This window comes from Schistosoma haematobium, chromosome 2 (genome assembly GCF_000699445.3).
Source record: "Schistosoma haematobium chromosome 2, whole genome shotgun sequence".
Taxonomy (NCBI): Eukaryota; Metazoa; Platyhelminthes; class Trematoda; order Strigeidida; family Schistosomatidae; genus Schistosoma; species Schistosoma haematobium.
In genome coordinates this window covers 19,126,403-19,148,358 of record NC_067197.1, presented here as the reverse complement: position 1 = coordinate 19,148,358, position 21,956 = coordinate 19,126,403, and the positions used below count along the sequence as shown (strand labels likewise).

At 31.1% G+C, this 21,956-nt stretch overlaps 1 protein-coding gene across 2 annotated transcripts in view; it reads right to left on the bottom strand.

Annotated features, from left to right (window-relative positions):
* The window catches only part of DNAH2_1 (Dynein heavy chain 2, axonemal), a gene marked incomplete at its 3' end in the record, with an annotated part of 89,554 nt that overhangs the window by 1,290 nt on the left and 66,308 nt on the right, over positions 1-21,956 (bottom strand). For both annotated transcript variants that reach the window (XM_035732276.2, XM_051214526.1), the window contains 13 exons: positions 20,938-21,083; positions 19,320-19,414; positions 17,728-17,843; positions 16,827-17,018; positions 14,362-14,550; positions 12,886-13,095; positions 11,200-11,511; positions 10,232-10,584; positions 8,866-9,172; positions 6,215-7,357; positions 4,284-4,805; positions 3,048-3,350; positions 794-1,196 (listed from right to left, as the gene is read on the bottom strand). In XM_035732276.2, the coding sequence (XP_035588195.2) occupies positions 794-1,196; positions 3,048-3,350; positions 4,284-4,805; positions 6,215-7,357; positions 8,866-9,172; positions 10,232-10,584; positions 11,200-11,511; positions 12,886-13,095; positions 14,362-14,550; positions 16,827-17,018; positions 17,728-17,843; positions 19,320-19,414; positions 20,938-21,083 (4,291 nt within the window). The remainder of the gene's footprint in view (positions 1-793; positions 1,197-3,047; positions 3,351-4,283; positions 4,806-6,214; positions 7,358-8,865; positions 9,173-10,231; positions 10,585-11,199; positions 11,512-12,885; positions 13,096-14,361; positions 14,551-16,826; positions 17,019-17,727; positions 17,844-19,319; positions 19,415-20,937; positions 21,084-21,956) is intronic.

Sequence of the window (21,956 nt, the reverse complement as noted above, 5' to 3'; positions counted from 1 at the left end):
GTGACTGTTATCAGGACGAACTGTATACAAATTTAAGGATTATATTGAGTACCGACCACCACAGAATTGGTGATCCCAACGTGCAAACACAAACTAATTTCGAAAATTCAACACGCTCTCTTTCAATTCGGATTATCATCTGGGTTATAATCATAATTGTGGACTTATTATATCATTATTTTAATTACGCGTACATTATCTCACAAACATTGAACGTAACGATAATACTCATAATAAATAACGATATTTCACAAACAATTGATATATTGGTGCAATTTAGTAAGTCCGTTCTTTGTTATAAATTGTACCATTGTTTCTATCGGTTCATCCATTATTTCTACACTTTGATTGTGACCTCGCGCGAATTCGGTTACGTTCTGTAACCAAGCTTGTATCCTGGCACGATCTCGGTATCCTTTCGATACCACGAGATCGCCAGCAAATATATCTCGACTTGGTTCATTAACTGCCTTCTGATATTTGGCTTCCGGGGGATTTTATGGATACCCTGGCACGCATTCCTTTGTAGTGGTGTTCATAGTCAATCTCGACTCGACACCACGCTACAAGATCGTGGATGCGCACTGCTGAGGAGTCTAACATCAATCGGTTCATGATCTCAATCAAAAACTTAATAGTCACCACAACCCCATACTGATATAAATATTTTTTGCAAAGATATTACTAGATTACGCTTATAGTTTACTAGGAGTGAGGCAAAAATAATCGTTAGTTTAATCCATATCAAGTAAATGAAACATTGAGCAACTCATGAATAAAATGTATACTTTACTTTTAGATGATTTCTTTTTATTTTCTACTGGTTTAAAATGTACACCAGGCATTGGACATACTAATTCCATTGGTGCAGCTTCAATTAAACAATAATTTTTTCTATCCCATCCAGCTCCTTGTAAATATAAATTACTTATATAGACACCATCTTTTGGAGTGACTAAAACATTAGGATCACTTGTAGCAAGTACATTGAATTCCCAACTTAAACTATCTACAGAAATATTATTTTTTCTTGCTGATGTTTGTAGAACTGCTGTAAGAAAACCTGTTGGAAAAGTGAATGCACCAATCCAAAATAATTTTGGTGGATGTGTTGTACTAGCCCATTTAGCGAATAATTCAACACGTGCTGCTAAATCTCTTGCCCATGAACCTAAAGGTTTTAGTGAAGAATATGTCTAAAATAGATTTTTGAAAAAATGACAGAAAATTATGTTATCTGTAGCAAAGGAATAATAATTCATAACTTGAAAATTATTGTACTATGTAATATTAAGCTGGTAGTTGTGGACTGAATTTCAATTGCGAATTAAGTTGTATGGAATGTAACTAGTTTACAATATGTGCCGATAGTATTGGTCCTTATATTTGTTCATTTTGAATCACTCTACAACACATTTGTCATATACTTCCAAACCCGAAAGTTTCCCGAACTTTTGACAATAAGGTTAGTATAGAATGGGATAAGCTGCTTTTCAACTCAGAGTGCAACGATTACTTCCCGCATTGGTGAATGCGATGAAACCCGATCTCCTAAGTATTTAGAATCAAAGCCTGGAAATATCCGAGATAATTTTCCCGATGAAAAGAAAAAAAATGATTCTCTGCAGTTGGTTTACATTCATGTCTAGTTTTGTAGCAGAAACGAAGCTATTAAACATTCTGAGACCTTCATTTACTTAGATAGTTTTATTAACTTTGAAGAGTACAATTTTATAAAGTAAAATCCCTAAACGGATATTTCATGAAGAATGAATTAATAACATTCGATATAACTAACCAATCCGAATTATACTTTTCTACCTTAAGTAAACTTACCCTTCACGTAGACTAATATCCATTACTTGGATTAATTATGTGCTTTGACTGGTAACGATAACTTTTAGCTGTGGCCGACGTAACGTCTATTGTGTCAGGAGCATGACTCTCTTAATGTCGTTAAGAGACACAACAAGCAGATAAGACCACTATTGTGCTATTACTATTATGACTAAAAACTCGGCAACACGAATAATAAACTACAGCGTGAACATACGTACACCATAAATAAAAACGAGACTGCATAATGGGTACGTAATTAATTAATAATAACTTAAGGAAAGTAAAACACAAATCAACAGTTCATATACCGCATGAAAACGAATAAATGAAAAAGTGTACAAATGCAATAGTCCAAGCGTCTGATACAACAAAGTATGAACAATACTTGTTCGCACGAAATTAAAAAATTACAGTTTTCACAATATTCACTCCGTTACAACTGGATGATTTAGAATTTACCCTATAGTAAGATAATGGATAAGTTGTAGTTTTGTGATAATGAGTGACCATGATTATCACGACAGCCGTTCGTACACGACCTTATGATATTCTTTATTGACATAGGAAATAAATATATACAGGTAAGTCACTAAGGTTACCAGTGAGCTTTCATTATGATTTTGAACATATAAGGAGTGTTCATGAATGGCTTTTGACGGAATCATTGTCAGGGATATGAGTTGGGACCCAGTAGTCTGTGATGGGAGCTAATTTTAAGTCGAAAATATCCACAAACCCCTTTATCCTAAAATAAAAATCTGTTTACCATTGATTAGTTCCAAGATGAAATGAGATGTTCACGAGAAACCACAACAGGTAGAACTTAACCTTGCAAAAAATGAGATAGTTACTAACAAAATTACTGAAAAAACCATCACAAAATATTGCGAACTGATCAAAATCGTTAATGTAGTCAAACAGATTCTAATTTAGTGCCCTAAAAATACCGTACTCAATTTGAGACCTCAGTGTCCTGGATTTAGTTTAGTGTGGCATAGCCGGTGATTACGGCAGAGAGATCTCTAGTAAGGAGGAAGCTGATCAGTCCTTATGTCAGGCCGTGGTTGAAGCTAAAGTTCAAAGTGTAGCTAGGATGATTATAAATCTATAAATAAAGAAATAATTATATATACTAGTTTTAGGATAATCAAGTATATACATGCACAATATCAGATAATGCCGATAAATCTCGTGATTTGTAAATTTACCTTGCTCCATTGTTTTGGAACATGTCCGTCAAAAATTGAAGTGAATATCTGTTCGAGTTCTGATGACATTACAACCAAGCCTTGAATACCCTTACTTAAATCTGATAGTTGATTGCGTATTAAACCAAGAAGGTGATTGTAACGTTGTATTTCTTGCAGTAGAACAACCACTAATGGTGAGTGATCTGTTGCAAACATTTTCATAGTACCTTCAAAATCAATATCTCCAGGCAACTGCTTTTGTAAATTATCAATTAAGTCAAGAACTTTTTCTTCACGTGAAACACCTGTACCTTGTGATACCTGAAAATACATTTACGAAAGGATTATGAAACAGGATAATTAAACGCCAGAAATTCAGTATAGTTTTATATCACATAGAAGCGCCTGTTGAGCAGCCATTAAAGAGACGAATGGATCCCGAAAACTTCGATTATATGATAAAATGATTTAGAGAGATGTCAAGTTTGTAACTCCCATGTATATCAGCCTCTAAAATAGATAGTAACTTATACTGTAGTTCAATTAACGACGTACTATAGATTTTATGTAATGGTATAAGTTCTTATTTTTACTAGCGAATCAGCTACTTGCCTTTGAGATTTACTATATCCTATTTAAATTACAAACTGCTTATAAAATGTAAAAAAATATTGGTTATTTTAGGTTTAGTGAATATACTTAATGCTGAGTGAACCATCATATCACTGGTGTTACTCCCTTAAATATCCTGTATATCCCAAGTTTGTTACAGTTTGAATAAATTACTGTAATCGAAAAGTTCATTAAGGCACAAAAATTCGATTATGCAGTATCAATTTTAGATACATGAATAGTTTACTCCAAAAATTGTTTTTTCCTCACAAATTCAAAAGTCAATACAAAAATTAAATTTGAGACAATAGAAAATTTTCTTTGTTTCATTTTGTTTTGTATTAGCATTAGTAAAAGAATCAAAATTGTAATAGATGCGTGTTTCATTTTAGTGAGAAGCTACAGAAACTCATATCCACAACCTCGCGTAGAATCTACTTTAAGGACACTTCTGTACCGTGAAGAATGCTTTTTCTTCTAATATTTTTACTGAGATTTCTGAAGAATTTGCTTTGATCTTATTCGTTTCGATTAACTGCAATGATAAAAATACCGCTATAATAATTGTAAATATCCTTAACTTCATGATAAAAATGATTATAATGAAGTCATATCAATAGACAATGAACAAGATTTTCTTACTTGAGGTTGCAATGAAAGCAATGTATCTAGAAGAACTCGTGTCTCTTGAATTTGTGATGTGATATCTGCATTAGGATGTTGACCAAATGCTTCTGGATGATCAATTTGTGGTAAAAGTGTAACAAATTCACGATAAGCATTTAATGTACCATCTCTTGGTATATAATAATATGGCAGTGACGATAGTTTATAAAATGGTTCTTTCAATACTTCATCTCTAAAATAATCACTAATGTACGTATTTAATAAACGACGATCCCAATCATCAGTAACATGGCCACCATAATTAATATCAGCAATTAAATAGCGTAATGCATCCCATGGAGTTTCATCATATTGGCCTAAATAATTTGTTAACAAATGTTCAGATACTTCAAAATCAGAATCATTAAATTCATATGGAATATTCCAACCGAGCATAAGGAACTTTTTGCGTTCTAATAATACTGAATGAAAATAGCACAATGAAAATAGGAGTTTTTTATATTTCTCTGGTTTCTGACATAAGGAAAATTGATCTTCCTGTAAAGTAAATGTATGTGTATATATTTAAGTTCATAAAAATAAAATATCAACTCCAATGAAGTTCAATAAAAAATTAAATTTATGTCCATTGACTTAATGTTTTGTTAAGTTCGCTAGAACATTCTGTTCCTAGTTTACCACCATCCAAATTCTTACTTGTATGTTATTTCATACTACTTAATTATAATCAGTAAACAGTTTTATTCTTGTTAATTTCTAGGCATGAGGTGTAACGCATTTGTTTGTTATGTAATATCATAAATTATTTGTAAACACTTATAATATTTAATGTATTTATCATTAATATTACTTCCTATTAACCACAGAAACAGTCATTTCCAGTTTCATATATTTGCTGAATCTTTGTTTAAACCTAACAGTTTCAATATTTGCATGTTCTTATTTCCCATTTTGGTTGTTAGCAAACTACAGTTAACATTAGACACAGGTATCAGCTGTCATTTACGCTGTCGTATGTTGTAATGAATCTTTATGTTATTACTGCAGGAAGCCTTTCTCATTTCAGGCATACAGACATGGTAATTGCCTCAGATACCTCACGAGTTGAGGCTTGTAATCAATTTATTTTTATTCCTAGATAAAAGAACCGTCCTCTAGAAAAATAATTATATTTTAGAGTTCAGTTTCCCACGTATCTCATTCGTGTGGTTGAAAGCTTCGGTAGAATTAACATTTATAGAGAATAGGTGAAATTCTTTTAAGTAAAGACGTTTAGTGACTTGCAGTGGAATCCAGGATGTACATTTAATCGTATTCGGGATTCGTCAGCTGTATGTACCTGAACATATTTCAAAAGAGAAGGATCGGATGGAGTCCTTGATATTAATAACAGGTTCAAGAACTTAAAACTGAATAGTAGATGGAGCTTTCTGAAAATCTAGTCAATTTAAAATTTTTACACTTGAAGATGTTGACTACAGCAATATCTTATATGGCTGAGCAGTGAGATCACTTTTGAAAAATGTAGTATATATGTTTTTAGTTCTTGGAAGAAAAAATAATAGATTATTTGTGGTTTGATTCTAGGTGAACCATCGCAGCCACCATAAATTCCAAAAGTTCCCAAAGATTTTATTGTCACTGACTGATTTTTTAAAGGTGATCATTATCAGGATTGAAAATGTTTATTACAACTCATTTGTTTCCATTTTAAGACAAAAACTAATGATAGAACGTTGGCATTTGATTTCAATATTTGCCCTTATCTTTTCTGTAGAATAAATGAAATCGATAATTGAGTTGTTATGGGGGATTTGTAAAATGGTCTAAACCTGTAGTTTTAATAACGAGATAAACCTGCACCAATTAGAACTGTAAACATATACATACGTATATACTAAATTAAATCAATGCTAATTAAATTTCTTTATCAAAGTATAACTTACTTTAATAAGATGATAAAGCCGTTTCATATTTGAACGTAAACCTTTTGGCGGTTCTGTAGTCATTTTAATACCAGCTTGTAGAATTGAAATAGGAAAAGCTGGGTTTGGACTTGATGAAAGCCATAAACGAAAATCAGTATGTATTTCTTCCATACCCAATTGTTCAACAATTTTATCCAATGCTGGCATCCATGATAATGAAAGATGACAATTAGCAAGAAATATCCAATTTCCTTCACGTATACCTTCTTTAATTAATCGTGTAGCAATCGGTGATTGACCTTGACCTAATGATAACGCATGGAATTTCTTACTCATTCCACAATTATCAGCTAGTTGTAATAGACCAGCTGTAGGATCAACACCTGGTGATAATACAAATATTAATGGTGTTCTAGTTGAACTATCATCAACTACTTGTTTCATATCCAAAACAGGGGGTTCAACAAATCGACTACCTAAATTATTTACAATAAAACGTGTTGCACAAAACGATACACGATCTGGTCTTAATGAACGTACAATAAGCATACGTTGAAATTCATTTAATGTATTATCCCATTCACCAGGTAAAGAACTATTTTCTGGTTCAGCTGATGTATACCATAAATTCCAATCTCTTGAATATTGTTCAAATGATGTAACAATACCATGAAAACTAGCTAATTTATCTAATTCTGTAATATTATCCCAACATTGTTCTGTACACCATGTTGTACATGGGTTATCAAATTGATTTTCACGATCTAATACAACACCACCACGTAGAAAAAAATTATATTCATCTTCATTAACTTTACCAGCTGACTCAAGTATTTTTAAGCAAATATGAAATGAAAATAGTAGTTTATGTCGTTCAAATAAACCACGACATGTGTAACGATACACAGCATAAGTGTGATAGTCATTTAAATTTGTGATACGATCATCTAATTTTGTTGATTTTGGGCTTTTATCAATGCTTAAAGTGAATAAATCAATGTATGCTTCTAAAGAAAATTGATACATGGGATCTATTCGACTCATATCATTCAATACAAAGAATAAAATTGAAGAACGTTGTGCAGATGGACGATAACCTTCACGAGCTTTGTCAATTTGTATTTCAGTTTTTTCAGCAACATTCAATTGTTCAGTGACTTCCTGACGATGAAAAAAAGGTTGAAATACTTCATGAGACAAAATATGAACATGGTAGAAAGTAAACAGAATTCAGTTTTCATATTGAGAAATACTCTAAAGCAGAAGACAACATCATAGAATAAACGTTTAAATTAAAACATTATATAGTAAACCATCATTAGTGATGCTTGAATATTCCATGAAAGTTACTTATTTACTAAATATCAGATTCAGTGGTCCAACTAGTCAAAATTAAAAGCTAATATAGATGATCGATATCTTGTATTGACCACGATATTAAAATGTTCATGTTAGTTACATAAACAATGAAATATGGGATGGAGCTTATTGCTGAGTTACTTCAAGGTATCACATAATTTGAGTTAATGATAAAATAAAATAAAGTGATAGCGAAAAAGTAATTTAAAAAATAACCAGACAAAAAGAAACAGAAGGCAAGGACCAGACTAAATTCAATCTATCCAGAAAAGCAGTCAAGAAAGTACTTGTAAACCGGTTACTTGCAAAAATATAGGTAATACAACTTTCAGGTTTTATTAAATATGAGCAAATGTATGGAAGGTCAAATACTTTCTACTTCCAACCTTTGTTTTATAGCTACCTGATATATATGAAAGTATTAGTGTACCTTAGATTTAGTGATGGATTCATCGAGGAGGCTAAATGAGTGAAACAATCCTCATCAGTCTTACAGAAGCTTCATGTAATACAAACTTTTTCATTTCATAAAAAATATTTTTATTCCTGACTAGCTTAACAGTACCATAATGGAGTAAAATGCTATTAATATTATATTACATTGTATTCTATTTGAACTTGAAGTGAAATACAGTTTTTGTCAACAATTAACTAAATATGGGAAAACCATTGTAGTTTAGGGCATATTAAATTTCTTCATTCATTTTATAGATGAGTTTCTCCTAAACTATTCAGATGGAGTTAGTTGTTTACTATCCTTCAGTTTCAGTGAATTAGTAGTACTGTGGTGTGTGCTAGTTATATTGACATAAGTAGTATATGATGTTAGTCATGAACAGAATGTCTGGCAGCAGAGAGCAAAGAGGATCGAACAGTAAAGAATGGAAACAGAATGCAATTTGTATGAAAATTCAAGAACAATGAAGTCATTTTGAGACAATTGATGGACATTTTGCAAATTAAGCATTTACTTTATGATTGCTAGATTTTATTAACAAGTTCAGTAATTTTGTGTTAAATACATTCGATTGTCCCCACTGGTGTTCTGTTCACTACAGTACATCAATTATATTTTTACTCTCAAATATAAATCGATATATAGTATGTACTCTAGGATTTTATTAGGACATTATGAAGTTTACTTTTGTTATCAGTCATTAGTCTTCAGTAATAAAACTTCAGTTAAACAAATGAAACAACAATATTTCTTATAAAACGAATCAAGCGAAAGTTAGCAATAATTCATGAATTCAGTCAATAGAATAATATGCTCAATAAATAATAAAATATTTAATCAAAAAATGACTTACAGATGATGTAACTTTCGATGTTTGCAAAGTATTTACAAGTTGTTCATCATCCAATAAAGATCCTTGTGCTTCATTTAACAGTCTTAAAATTTCATCTTCTAATTCTGTAAGTTTACGTTTACCAGCTGCAATCCCTATGACTAAATTATCTTTTTGTTCTTCTAATTCAGGACGTTCTTTACGTACTACAATACCAAGCAGTTGTGCTTCTAATCCTTGTTGTTTTACAGCAAAATTTACAATTAACGCTTTAGAGGATATTTCTGGTGTATAATGAGGATTAGGTAGTTTAGTGGTGATATAAAGTCTAGAATTTAAAAATATATCAAATTTAGTTTAATTCATTCGCTTTTAAAGAAGAATAGTTTAAAATGATGTAAATACGGTTTAATATTCACATAATGTGATAACGAATATTGAATTGGTAAGTAAGATAATTGAACTGTCCTGTATGAAACACCTTATATTTATTAATAATTATCTGAATAGAGTACAAAATTTAAGGACAAACTTTACATTTTAACGTTAACATGACGAACCTATGTCAGGCAACTACTAATCAGTATGAATCTTCATAAACATATTGATCATTGTCAAGAGATTGAAAATAATAGTAGAAATTCCACGGAAGTTCTTCAGAAATTTTTATATTCCTTACATTACACTAGTTATTTGTTCTTCCAACTTGGTGCGAAATGTCTAATTTAAACTAAAGTGAGAATAACATTAACGATAATGGTTATCGTTAAGTACCTTTAAAACAAAACCCAAATGAATAATTAAACTTACTCAAAAAGATACGTAATAACCCACAAATCAAAAGCAGTTTTTGAGTGATGATAATTATAGTGTAATAGAGTCAGACAAATCAAAATAAATGATAACGACTTTGAATAAAAAACTGTAATACAGTTAAGTGTATAGAAAAACCTTTAAAGAGACTTTTGGTGAGACTTTAATTTATGGACGACCTTTGAGCGAAACCGAAGTGACCTTGAGAATGTTCTACTAACTAAGACTAAATGAGGGTCATAAACCAGGGCAATGAACTAGAATTAGGATTCACAGTTGATGGTTAGGGTCAGGAATTAGATTTATGGTTTTCGTCGCGAACTGATATCAGCTATAAATGCCAAAATGATATTTTTTAAAAATGTATGGATGAATTTCGCGCCAAAATCCAAGACTCATTATCTTATATCTGATTGGTTCGTCTATAAATTATAGTCTCGCCAGACGTTTAAACTAAACATTTGAGTAAGCCATTGAGTAAATAGAAAAAATATAAATTGACAATAAATGAAATTTACGTAGCACTTTTAAAATATATCTTCATGATTGAAATAAAGAAAAATTCGGTACTGACCTAAACTTATCATTATATTCAATTTCTTTATCACCCAATTTCATTAATAATGTACCACCAACTTTAATCAGTGATTTAGTTAATAATGGATCTAAAGCCTGATCTAATTGTTCATGAACATTTTGCAATAAAACTGGTTGACCATGTTGTACAGCAATTTCTAATGTACGCATATAATCCGGTGTTTGTAAGTCAATTATTCGTAATTCTTTGCCTTCCATTGATTTAATCCATTTTAAAGCTTGATTTTGTGGATCAACCATTAATGGCCACCTATTACCTCGCGTTACAATTACACCATTTTCAACTGAAAATGTATCACGTGGTAATCCTTGTATATTCCATTCTCTAACCTTGTAAAAAATGAGAAAAATAGTTAGTATGGAATTAGCGAGAAGCTGTGAAGCCGTGGGGTAAACTAAGATGAAAACAATTTAGTTTAATATATTGTAAGTCATAGAAATGATATTCTTCATATTCACGGAAAAATGAACACTGTATCGACTCATTGCATTCACTACAATACTTAGAATAAATTTAGATATTTTTAATAATCTATGGAGTGTAGATAGTTGGTAATAAAATGGGACAAATTAGAAAGAGCTTATGAAGCCCAACAAAGTTTGTGAATATTATACCGAACGATTAGAACTGGAAATTTTAAGTTGCATCTTACTGACTAACTTTATCCAAGCTTTAGAACTCAGTATTACAGCCTTTTGTCAGTTCTCTGTAAATTGAGGCTAATCATCAAACAAAAAATATAAAACTTTCACTCTAAATACCTTTTGTTGGCGCTTTTATCTATGTCCACTTTATTGAGTTATCAATTAAAGAAATATGGATTTTTGGCTTCTATTTAATTTAATAAAAAATCATGACCCTAAAACATGATTTACTCTCGCATATTTAATTTTCTACAACTTACGAAAAATAGTTAAAATAATAATGAATGTTATTTCACATACTTGTGTTGGATCAGCTAAAAATTCAGTAAAGACAAATGGATCAGTTACTGGTATACTCTCAGTTCTAATTAATTCCAACCAATTAGTAATTAATTTCTCACGATATTCACTTAAAAATGGACCCATATAAGATAAGAAAGCGGAAGCTAATAAACAATCACCAGGTAATAGATCAATTCTACGTAGTAGATCAGCAACACTAGCTTCCCATCGTAGTTTCTCACCAGCTAAACCACTGACTAATTTACTAGCTCTGTCTAACATTTTCTCCGTGTGTTCAGCTTTTTTACGTAACTCTTCTTTTTGTTCCATCTAAAGAAAATAATATTAGAAGAGAAAAAGTGAAATAAACATCGAATAGTAAGCATATTCAGCGTATAAACCTGTTAAGTAAATCCTTCAGCAGTAAGAGTGAAAAGTAAGTTAATAACTGAATGGAAATTTAGTTTAGATTACATACTCCATTGAAAGTTGGCACACAAGACCCAATTAAAGATCAAACCGAGGACTTGTGACGAGCCTTAAAAGTTTGTGGATACTCAAACATATACACCAGAATACTATTTTTAAATCAGAAATTACGATATTCTTAAGCGGGTAACAGGATTTCTTATTCCAACTAGTTCTTGAAGTAAGTGTATACTATACTGACAACCTTGACAGACTTATTAACCAATCAAGAAGCGTTGCCTAGCTCCAAAACAATTAATGACGAGAAGCAATAAAACTGCCATGAAACAGTTGTTTCGAAATGACTCATAATTTTCTACAAACTCTATTATTTGTTACCATAAAAAAGGTTAATTTTGACATATTAAGAGTTGTGCGAATGTTATGAGTTAGGGATACAACCATGTGGGGTTTTCGTCACCAAACGACATCGGCTATAATTTCATAATGTCAGGATTAAGTAATAGGAGTTAAATTAGATTTGTGTTAGGATTACAAATTAGTTGGGTTAGTTAGATCGTTATTTACTTTTAGGCGGATGCTGACCAATGTTCGATACTAATATTGAAGAGAATTTAAAGTAATCACACTTGGAAATTGTGTATAGACATAACAGTGTAAACACCATGTTAAAATATATCGTTTCAAGTTGTTTCATTAATTAACAATCAAGAAATAAAAGGTTACAAGAAGGATTTTAAAATGTTATGAACTTAAGAAAGGACGTAAACAGGTTATTTGTCAGTGAGTAAGCAGTGGTGATCCAAAACTGAGTAACTAGATGTAATTACACCTTTATGGGTGATTTGAGTCTTGCGACGATTGTATTTTAACGTCTGAAATTTATCAAATAGATATGAAAATTTGTATTTAATATTACATCTATGTAAGTAAGTATTAAGTAATGTCCTGGATTAAGAAAAAAATACTACAGTATTTAAAGTTCTGCTCTTAATTGTTCTATGTCCCACTAACAGATCATAAATATGTAGTAAAATTACAAGTTAATTTCCTTAGGTATCATAATTCTTACATAATGCATCGTAAAATTAGGGATTTTGAACATGTAACTATTAATTTGTTAATCATAATGTCAACAAGTCTCGTCCGTAAATTTTGAGAACTTACTATTACCTATTTAAGGATAAATTTAGTTATAATATATGTAGACTATTTAAAGTAATAAGTACTATCACAAATTGAAATAAATTTTACAAAATAAATGCAATGATCTACCTTTTCATTATATTCTTGTTGTAAACGGCGCATTTCAGCATTCACTTCATCAAGTTTAGCTTGTGCAGCTGCTAATTGTGCTTGTTTCTCATGTAATACTTCTTCAGCTTGTTTAAGTCTCTGACGCTTTGGTTCAACAACTCTGTAAACACGACCGTAAACATCCATTGCTCGAACCCACATACATAACGATTTCGCTGCACTTGAAACCTATGAGAATTGTAAGCATTATGAGTAACCCTCTTTAATTGTTAACAGTTTGTTTGTAGAAATGTTATTTTAAAAAATTTCAAATGATCTTCGTTATTTTAAACTCAACTTTAACCTCAAACCTCTGTGAAAATTGTTGTACTTCACTTGGTGTAGTTCATAAGTATAAAAGATGTCATCTTTCATATTAGTTTATCTGCTTTTCTAATTTTGAATGATGATGAACTAACATTAACATTCAGTGTGACGATTGAAATTACCTTTAGGGGATAAACAGAATCACAACGTTCTTATAAGGAGAAAAGTGTAGTGACTTATCTGGTCGCTTAAGGTTAAGGAGACAAGAAATAAATTATCTTCCACCGTATTTGTCTTTTCATTATAAAACTTGCACTACAGGTTGAAATGAAATCCCGAATAGTTCTAAAAAAGACTAAATAAGGAATTGTCGCAAGAAAAAGTATAAATCTGTCTTGTCAGTTCAATAATGTGGCTCATTTAACAAGTACAAGTTCGTAAACTCTGATCTGACCTGCACATTTTGTGACAGTTATTGATACCAATGAGCTGGGGAGACGGAAGACTATAGACTGAGGTCTGAATACATAACCGTATCTTAAAAAAATTTGCCTCAAAAGTTAGTATAGGTCTAATTTATGAGCCATTTGAAACAAGTTTGAGCATAAACGAACATTAACTTAACATATACTATATTCTTCTAGGAATGAAATGATTGTGTATCCCATAAAAAATTCATGTTGTTCAGTATTTGTTATTTTATGAAATTCCCATCTGAACTGACTTTGACCATGCCACACTGACTGATTTCCATTATTTCAGACAAATTTATTCAATTGTAGGTTAAGTGCTGACAATGAAACTTATGACTATCAAAAAAGGGTTTTTTACCTAATTAATAAGTAAAATATAAAGCAAACCATGATAACAATTAAAATAAAATATCTGAAATACTGACTACTGGTCATATATTTTACAAAGTGAATTATCTCAACATCATTTTACATAGTGTTGTAGTCGTTGGTAGAATATTATCAACCATTATCTAGGTTTATATCACCTTTACTTATGATTAACGCTTACACTTATATCATTATCTAACTCAGTTACTAACTGAATATACACCTGTTTGGTTTTGATACGATAGAGTGGTTTGAAGCCAAACATTTCATTTAGTTACCACTTTGTCATTCCATCTATTATGATAATGTAATGACAGTATGAATGATAATTATTAATTATACTTACTTTACCAACTACATCAGGTTGAAAATCATCTTGTGAGCAATACTGACCAATTTTTTTCAAAGTTTTATCACTAATATTGTCTTTATCAAAATTTATAAGTTGTTTAATAAAATCTTGTTCACCTAATTGTCTTTTTGATTCAGCCCAACTTGGATCAGCCCCTCGAAGAATCATTACGGCTTCAAGAACCTGAAAGAAAACTTTATATTTTATTCTGTAGGCAAGTAACTGGGAGAATATGTGACTCATTAGGTTTCTGAAAACGTTAATTTGTTTCTTAATCTCTTAAAACAAAATAATTTTTGTGGAAATAAACACAATAATCAAAATGGAAGGAATTGATTCTAATTTTCGGAGTGTTATTGTACAAAGTATTTCAAAAGATGAATTCGTAACAATAAAATTTAGTCTCTTTGAGTTCATTTTGTACAAGACAAGATAAAGAATAGCAGGGAGAAGTAATGAAATCGGGGTTTGATCAAGAGAAACATTTTACCATGTGGAAATTATACTAAGCAGAAATAGTAATGGAGAAATCAAGCTAATCGTTACGATAACAACAAGTGAATTTAAATGAGTAATACGAATGAACATTCAACCTAATTGTTGTCGCCTGACAATTGAAGTTTTAGTGCACCACAGGAATATCACAAGACTAAGGAGAATTAATATTTAACTCAAATGCAATTCCTTATTTACACTGTAGACTATTTTCCAACTTGACATTACGATTGGGGGTCGATTGAGTCGTTTAAACCAGATGATCTCGTAAAAGAATTGTTAAGGAAATCTCAGGTTATCTAGCTGCGCGGTAATTCTTTCTTGTAAGAACAACCACAAATAAAATCTCCCTAACTCGTATTTCCTTACTACTTTTGTTATTTTCTGATTGACTGTTGTCTCGTTCAGGTAGCTGACCTTCTTGTATCTCAAGGTCCTGTTGTTTTACTATATATGGAATGTTGTTCCGCTTTGGTGTTTTCTTCATAAGGTATCAAGTTTTGTTATGACTTATGTCCGTTCAATAATATCACGTGACAAAGGCACCACTAATAACCTTGAGTTGACGCTAAGCTCTCATTGGTCCTCGACTCAGTAGCTTTTCTCTCTGTACTGTCCGTTGAGTTCAGAACGCAACGACAGAGTAGGGAAAGTTATGAATAATAAACTGGCAACAAATTAAGAATGGCAAATCATACAGGAGTAGTTAATGGGGTAATTGAAAGACATACATGTAAATAAAGACTAGCTACTTAATAATTATACAGTAAGAATATACATATAGCAATCCATAAATTAGACCTGGAAGTTAATATACCTTTATAGTTCGTTCGGATAAAACAGTTTTTTCCATACTAATCCCTTCTTCTTGGATTCCATCGTTAAGGATTGTTGCTGGACAATTGTGTGCGTCAGTTGCTGACATATCAATGTCTCAATAGATTTCGTTCGTTTTAAAATAATCTCAGTTGTTCGTAATCATCAACTACCGTAGTTGAAGCAAACAAACGACTACACACAACAGTAATGGAATCAACTAAATTTAAAGCTGAAGTAAATACTAGAGATTGACAGTTCACTATCCTTAATGACTGTTTTTTTTTTCAAACAATTTGAATCATTTATCTGTTTCGCTAATCTTATGCAAATGTATTCGAAGTCCTACTGATCAGTTAAAAATACCTAAAAGTCTTACAAGTCCATGTAACATTTAAAGTAGACAAGTTATTTTAAAAAATCATTGTGATTCGTATTGTGACGATAAAGTGTTTCAATCAAAGTAAATCACTTAGGACCAACTCTTTAGTTAATAAACAGTATATAACTGTGGGTCAGTATCAAGTTTATGTAAATATCTTTATGATTTCTGTTATTCATAGATTCGTTGTAGATTTGATAAAAAAAAGTAATTAAAACAAATTAGTCGTCAGTAAGGTACTAAAAACGACCCCATTTACTGATATGGTAAAAAATATAGTGAGTTTATGGTTGTTATATCGACAGCCTGGGATGATGCAACGTAACCAAGTGATGACAGTTTATAAAAATTGAATTAATGACCTCATTAATGCAAAATGACAGAACTCAAATAAAATCTAAATATTACTTAGCAAAGACAGTCTTCTATGCCGTCAATTCATCCACTTAAATGAACGATATTCAGTTCACTAGTTTTTATTGGTATAAGGTTGTGGGGATTGCTGAGTTTTTATCGCGATCATAAACTCACCAATTTTAGACCACCATTGAAAGCCTGGAAGCACTGGGCGACTGTTTCGTCCCAGGATGGGACAACTCGGCAATGTTCATTCATGATGCCTCACATCGGACTCAGACCCAAGACATGAAAGATTTTATTCTTCATTTTCATCTCCGGGATTAAAATATAGAGAAAATACCAACTTATTTGCTTACAATAAAACTAGATCATTAATTTAATGAAAACAAAAATACAACAAACAAACCTTTTGCACTAGGAGAGGTGGTTTGCCATATGATTTAATTTCCGTGATGTCTTTTTTATTTAATGACTCCAATGCTTGTACAGCTGCTTCTAAAGCTGGCATAGCTTGTGCTAAATCAGCTTGAGCTAATTCAGCCATATGTAAACATTTAGCTTCATCTATTTTAATTTTTTCTTGAGTTTGCATAACAGACTAGAAATAATAGTTAAAGGTGAAAAAAATTACGATGTCAATGTTGTCAATAATATCCGTTTAGATAAATTACTAAGATTCACTTGCCAATTCCATATTTATATACTAAGATTTGAGCCAGCATTTCTATAGTTTGATCATAAGTAGTATTACTTAAGGTATCAAAACGAAATAAGTGAGAGAAGGGAAGATCAATTTTCAATCTTCAATTTATTTGTTAAAAGTCTAGGTATTTTAATCACTGAGTCTTAACTATACCATATCTAATAATGATTGATCTATACATGTTTAAATCTTAATGTTCATTAAAACTTAGATTAAATTTCGACAACAAAATTTAATAAACTAATCAAATTCAAAATGTCCCTGGTTTCAGTGAACTAATGTAGTATAGAAATTTGTTTTGTTGATAGGTAGTCAACAGTTTGTTTGTAAAAGTGTAAGGATTTGAAAACAGTTTACTCGCATGATAATTCTTGATGTTGATAAATAAACTATCTCACAGTAATATTTTTATTTATTTTCAATTCTGATATTAAACATCTTCCATGCTTTGAAGGTAAGTTCTCGTTCACTTTTCTTTGGTCTTCTTACCCTTCTACCTCCAGGTATTTCACTTTCGATTGATGATACATACTATTTATATCTGTCGACATCAGTAGCACACATTACAGTAGTAGTTTGACTGAAAATTTAAAAGATCACTTACTTTAGCCTGTTCATCAGCTTCACGTTTTTGTTGAACAATAACTACTAAGTAATCATCACATTCTTTTTGAAATGTTGACACTTTCTTTTTAGCTTCTTCTAATTCCACAGACATTACTGAAAATTAAAAGTAATGCTAAACTTGTACATATTCCTTCACTGAATTATATTCAAAAGCACTTCAAGGAACATCAAGAAAATATACCCATGTTGTGTATTAGTAATTAGATTCTTAAAGTTTGTAGTAAAGTAATCTATTTTTGAGTCTTTTGTTTTATTTTACCGTCTATCAGCATTGTTAGTTGTAATTGACTTCAGGAGGCATAAAGTATTAGGTTTTATTGTCTAAAATATTAGTTCATTCTGAAAAGTGTAATTTTTAATGTACAGCAATGTTTTTCGACTTACAAAAGGTAAAGGTATGTTGAAATTTCCCAAAATAATAAAGCATAGACTAAGAACACAAACTGTTGAAATTGCTAATGATTAGGGTTATGAAACATATATCACACTTATATGTTTGGTTTACAAGTGCTATATTATCTGTTTTGTAATGACTTTGCAATGATTATTATGGTCTTAGAGAGAACAAGATTGGTTCTCGTTTGCTGTCTTAATATTAATTAGAAGCGACAAAAGTAGTTATATCCAGGTGGTCCAAGTTTTATTGTTTACTGTATCCTAGAAAAATGAGTATGGATTTTGACACACTATCAACTAACGTTACTGATCTCGAAGTAAAATTTGACTTGATAGCCAACAGCCTTTGTAGGAATACTTAACCATGAAACCTCACTTTCCCAAAGTTTATGTAACAACACTAAAGTCTCCATATACGAACATACCTAGATTTGTTATTTTAATTCACTGTGATAAGCGATATTTATGCTGTATGTGTATTTCCTTCTTATATACTCCCATCAATACATTCCTGAATGGAGTCACTTACGACTCGGAAGTTTTTTTAATTAAAACGGAATGTGTTAATGAAATAATTTACTCAGGTGAATTTGCTAAAGAAACAATCTGTTTTAATTATACACTGATCCAAATATTCAAGAATTTGTTTTTGTTGCTTGAAGAAAACATAAGTATACTAAGAAAAGATAACAATTCTCAACATTAACACTATGAATAATAAACAAATACGTGGATTATCACTTTGCAACGGGATGAATATGTTTTATGCTAGTTCGCATATACATCATTTTTTGCCTTCAGCTTCTAGGTAGTTTCATTGCGCTTGTGTTGAGTTATCAGGTTAAAATAATGTATAATTAGCTAGAAATAACTGCGAACATGTTAATATTCAACAGTGAAATGGTCAGAGGTATTTTTAATTTTATTCACGTGTTTAGAATAGATAGGCTGTCGTTAGGAGTGGAATCAATGATATATATTTTGTCCTGTTAGGGACTTCTTAGCAAAATGTACCTAAATCTGTGTTAATCCTCACAATCGACTTGAACTGAATATTTTCGCCTAAAACTCCTAACGTACTATCCAATCAATTGAGGACTCATTTAATTGTTTTAAAAGGGAAAAAACAGTAACATAAAGTCTGACAATGAAAAATACAAAAATTAAAATTACCTTCAACTTTTTTTCTTGTTTCATCAATCTTATCAAGACCATTTGTTAATTTATTTGCTTTATCACTCAATTCTTGACGTTTTTGATAAAGAAGACTGTAAAAGAAAAGAATTCAATGCAGAGTATGAATAAGTGTATGAGCGAAATATTCATTTGTACTATGTACATAAAAATGGTTAGCATAAATAAAATTCTTCAATATTATCCTTGTATTTTTGTCGATATCATGATTACGTAAACAGAAGTAACTAGACAGTATTCAAATTTATAACATCCTCAATGTTTAACAACCAATATTTTCAGGTGAAAGTTGATCAATGCAACCAATGGTTGGAGACTTTGGGTGGTATGGTTCGGTATCATTCAGCATGATGCAAATGTATTCACTCATTTCCTTACCTTATATCTCGACTTTCAAATTTATCCTTTTTTATCGCATTAATTTGTATTTTCTTTGCCGATCTTTTATTCTATGTCTAATGTCTTTAACTGTAATTGATATTGTGATTACTTCTAATACTCTGACATTTGATACTTTCATCTAGCTGTGCTCGTGTACGGCGACAACTTAAACCACTGCAAATATGTTGCATAATTCTACATTATGACTGACAAACTGCATGAAATTTGCATTTATTGTTTTAATAATAAAAAAATGGGCGTTTTGATAAATAAGTATAGAAGTGAGAATGTTTGAAATTTGAAGGTGACTAAGACAAAACTATTTCCATATAGCCATCTAAGGTAATTAAACAAGCGGTAATGAGAAAAACGGTGTTGATTTCCAAGACAGCTTTGATGAGGTTGTTTAAATAACGATGCCAATAAAATGCAACTAAATCCCTTTAATTTGCATGGTAAGTAGGAGTAGCACAGAGTTTCAACTCCTCTAAACAGTGCCTGTATATAATTAGTTTTGTTTATTATTGAATTTAATTTAATTTGTGTGTATTGGCTTTGTGCATAAGTTTGTATTTGAACTCCCTGTATTTGTTTGATGACTGGATATCGTCGCCTATCTCAGTACACACAAACAACAATGGACTTGAATCTGACTAATAAAATATCATAATGTTAGATCGAGGAAATTCTACGAAGCTAGAATAATTTTAGAAGCCTGAAACGTAAGTCAACATGCAGTCAATAGGTTGAGTGTAATAGATTCAATCTATCAAAGTATACGATGAAAATCATTTAGAAAATAATCAGATGCCGAAAGGAAACAATGGTCAATGGGAGTACAGAGGTATATGAAGACATTAAGACCTTAGATGAGAAATAGTTAAGAGTAGCCGTAGCAGAATTGAAATATTTTTATTAGGACATATAGATTATTTTGAAAGTGCCATCTCAAGTAACAATTGGTAAAGTTTACGAAACACCAGTCAAAGCTTCACAATTCTGCTATTCACTTCAGAGAATAGAACATAATGAGAAGCATTCATCTGGAGTAAAACATTTCCCCTCCATGTGGCCTTTAAATATTTTGTTTTGAAGCTTTTAGAATTTGAACAACATTCAAACATCATTTGGTTATTCGTTAACATATTCGTTTTAGCAATACTAGTAACCATCATTATAAATTATACCATAATGAATTTCCACCAATTACACTTACATTTTGTACCCAGATACAAATTCTAAGTAATTGGTTGGTGTAATGTAATTATGTCGTTTCAATTCATTAAGCATGACCACAGCCATATCAGTAACTGATCGATGCATGTTAGCGAATATTTTCGCAACACTTATTCTCATTTTTCCCTGTTTATTCAAAAAAAAGAAATGTTTAAAAGCACAAATGAAAACTTCGAACAATATGAAATAAAGATATGATTTCGAAAACCTCCCATAATCCACTTAATTAAATATTAATTCACTGCATTTTACTAGCTAGTACTGTGATAGAGTTTTTATGATTTTTATCAAGATTCAGTGATGTTAGGAAACAACTACGTCGAGAGCGAAACACTGTCTAATTGGATAATTTGGGTAATGATCCTGGAAGCTGACTGAAAGTTGACGTAAACCATTGAGTTATGAGTCTTTTTTTGAGTAATATTGTGATTACAATTCAAGTAAAATTTTATAGATTCTTTCGGTACTGGTTAGTTTCAAAGCAAAACAGAAGCAGTTACCTTACAACTGATTTCAGTTAGTCGTCGAGGACATCTCTTCGTTAAATTCGGGGTGCATCTACTGATATGGCTCAGCAAAAAACAACACTGATAAACAAAATAATCTATTCTGTAAGATGTAGTTGCGAAAGAATATTTAGCTTTAGATTCATCTATTAACACCATTTATAAAATCTCAGGTGTGTGTCCAAATCTAATTTAAATTGCAGAAGCTTTAGTCATCCATTATTTGAAGCCCAATCTATGCATACAAAGATAATTTATTTGATTCCTCGCTCTACCGTGGTCTTGGTCTACAGTTTTATTATAATTCTTTGTTCTTTTCTGTTCGTACTTCACTCTTGCTTCATGAAAAACCGTTCAACTATATTCTACTAATTATTACCATTGTTATTACTATTATCATAATAATTATGTCTATTCGGATTTATTGGTGATCATTCACATAACTCATTCATTTAAATCTGATGATACACTCAGTTACTCTGTTCATCCTATT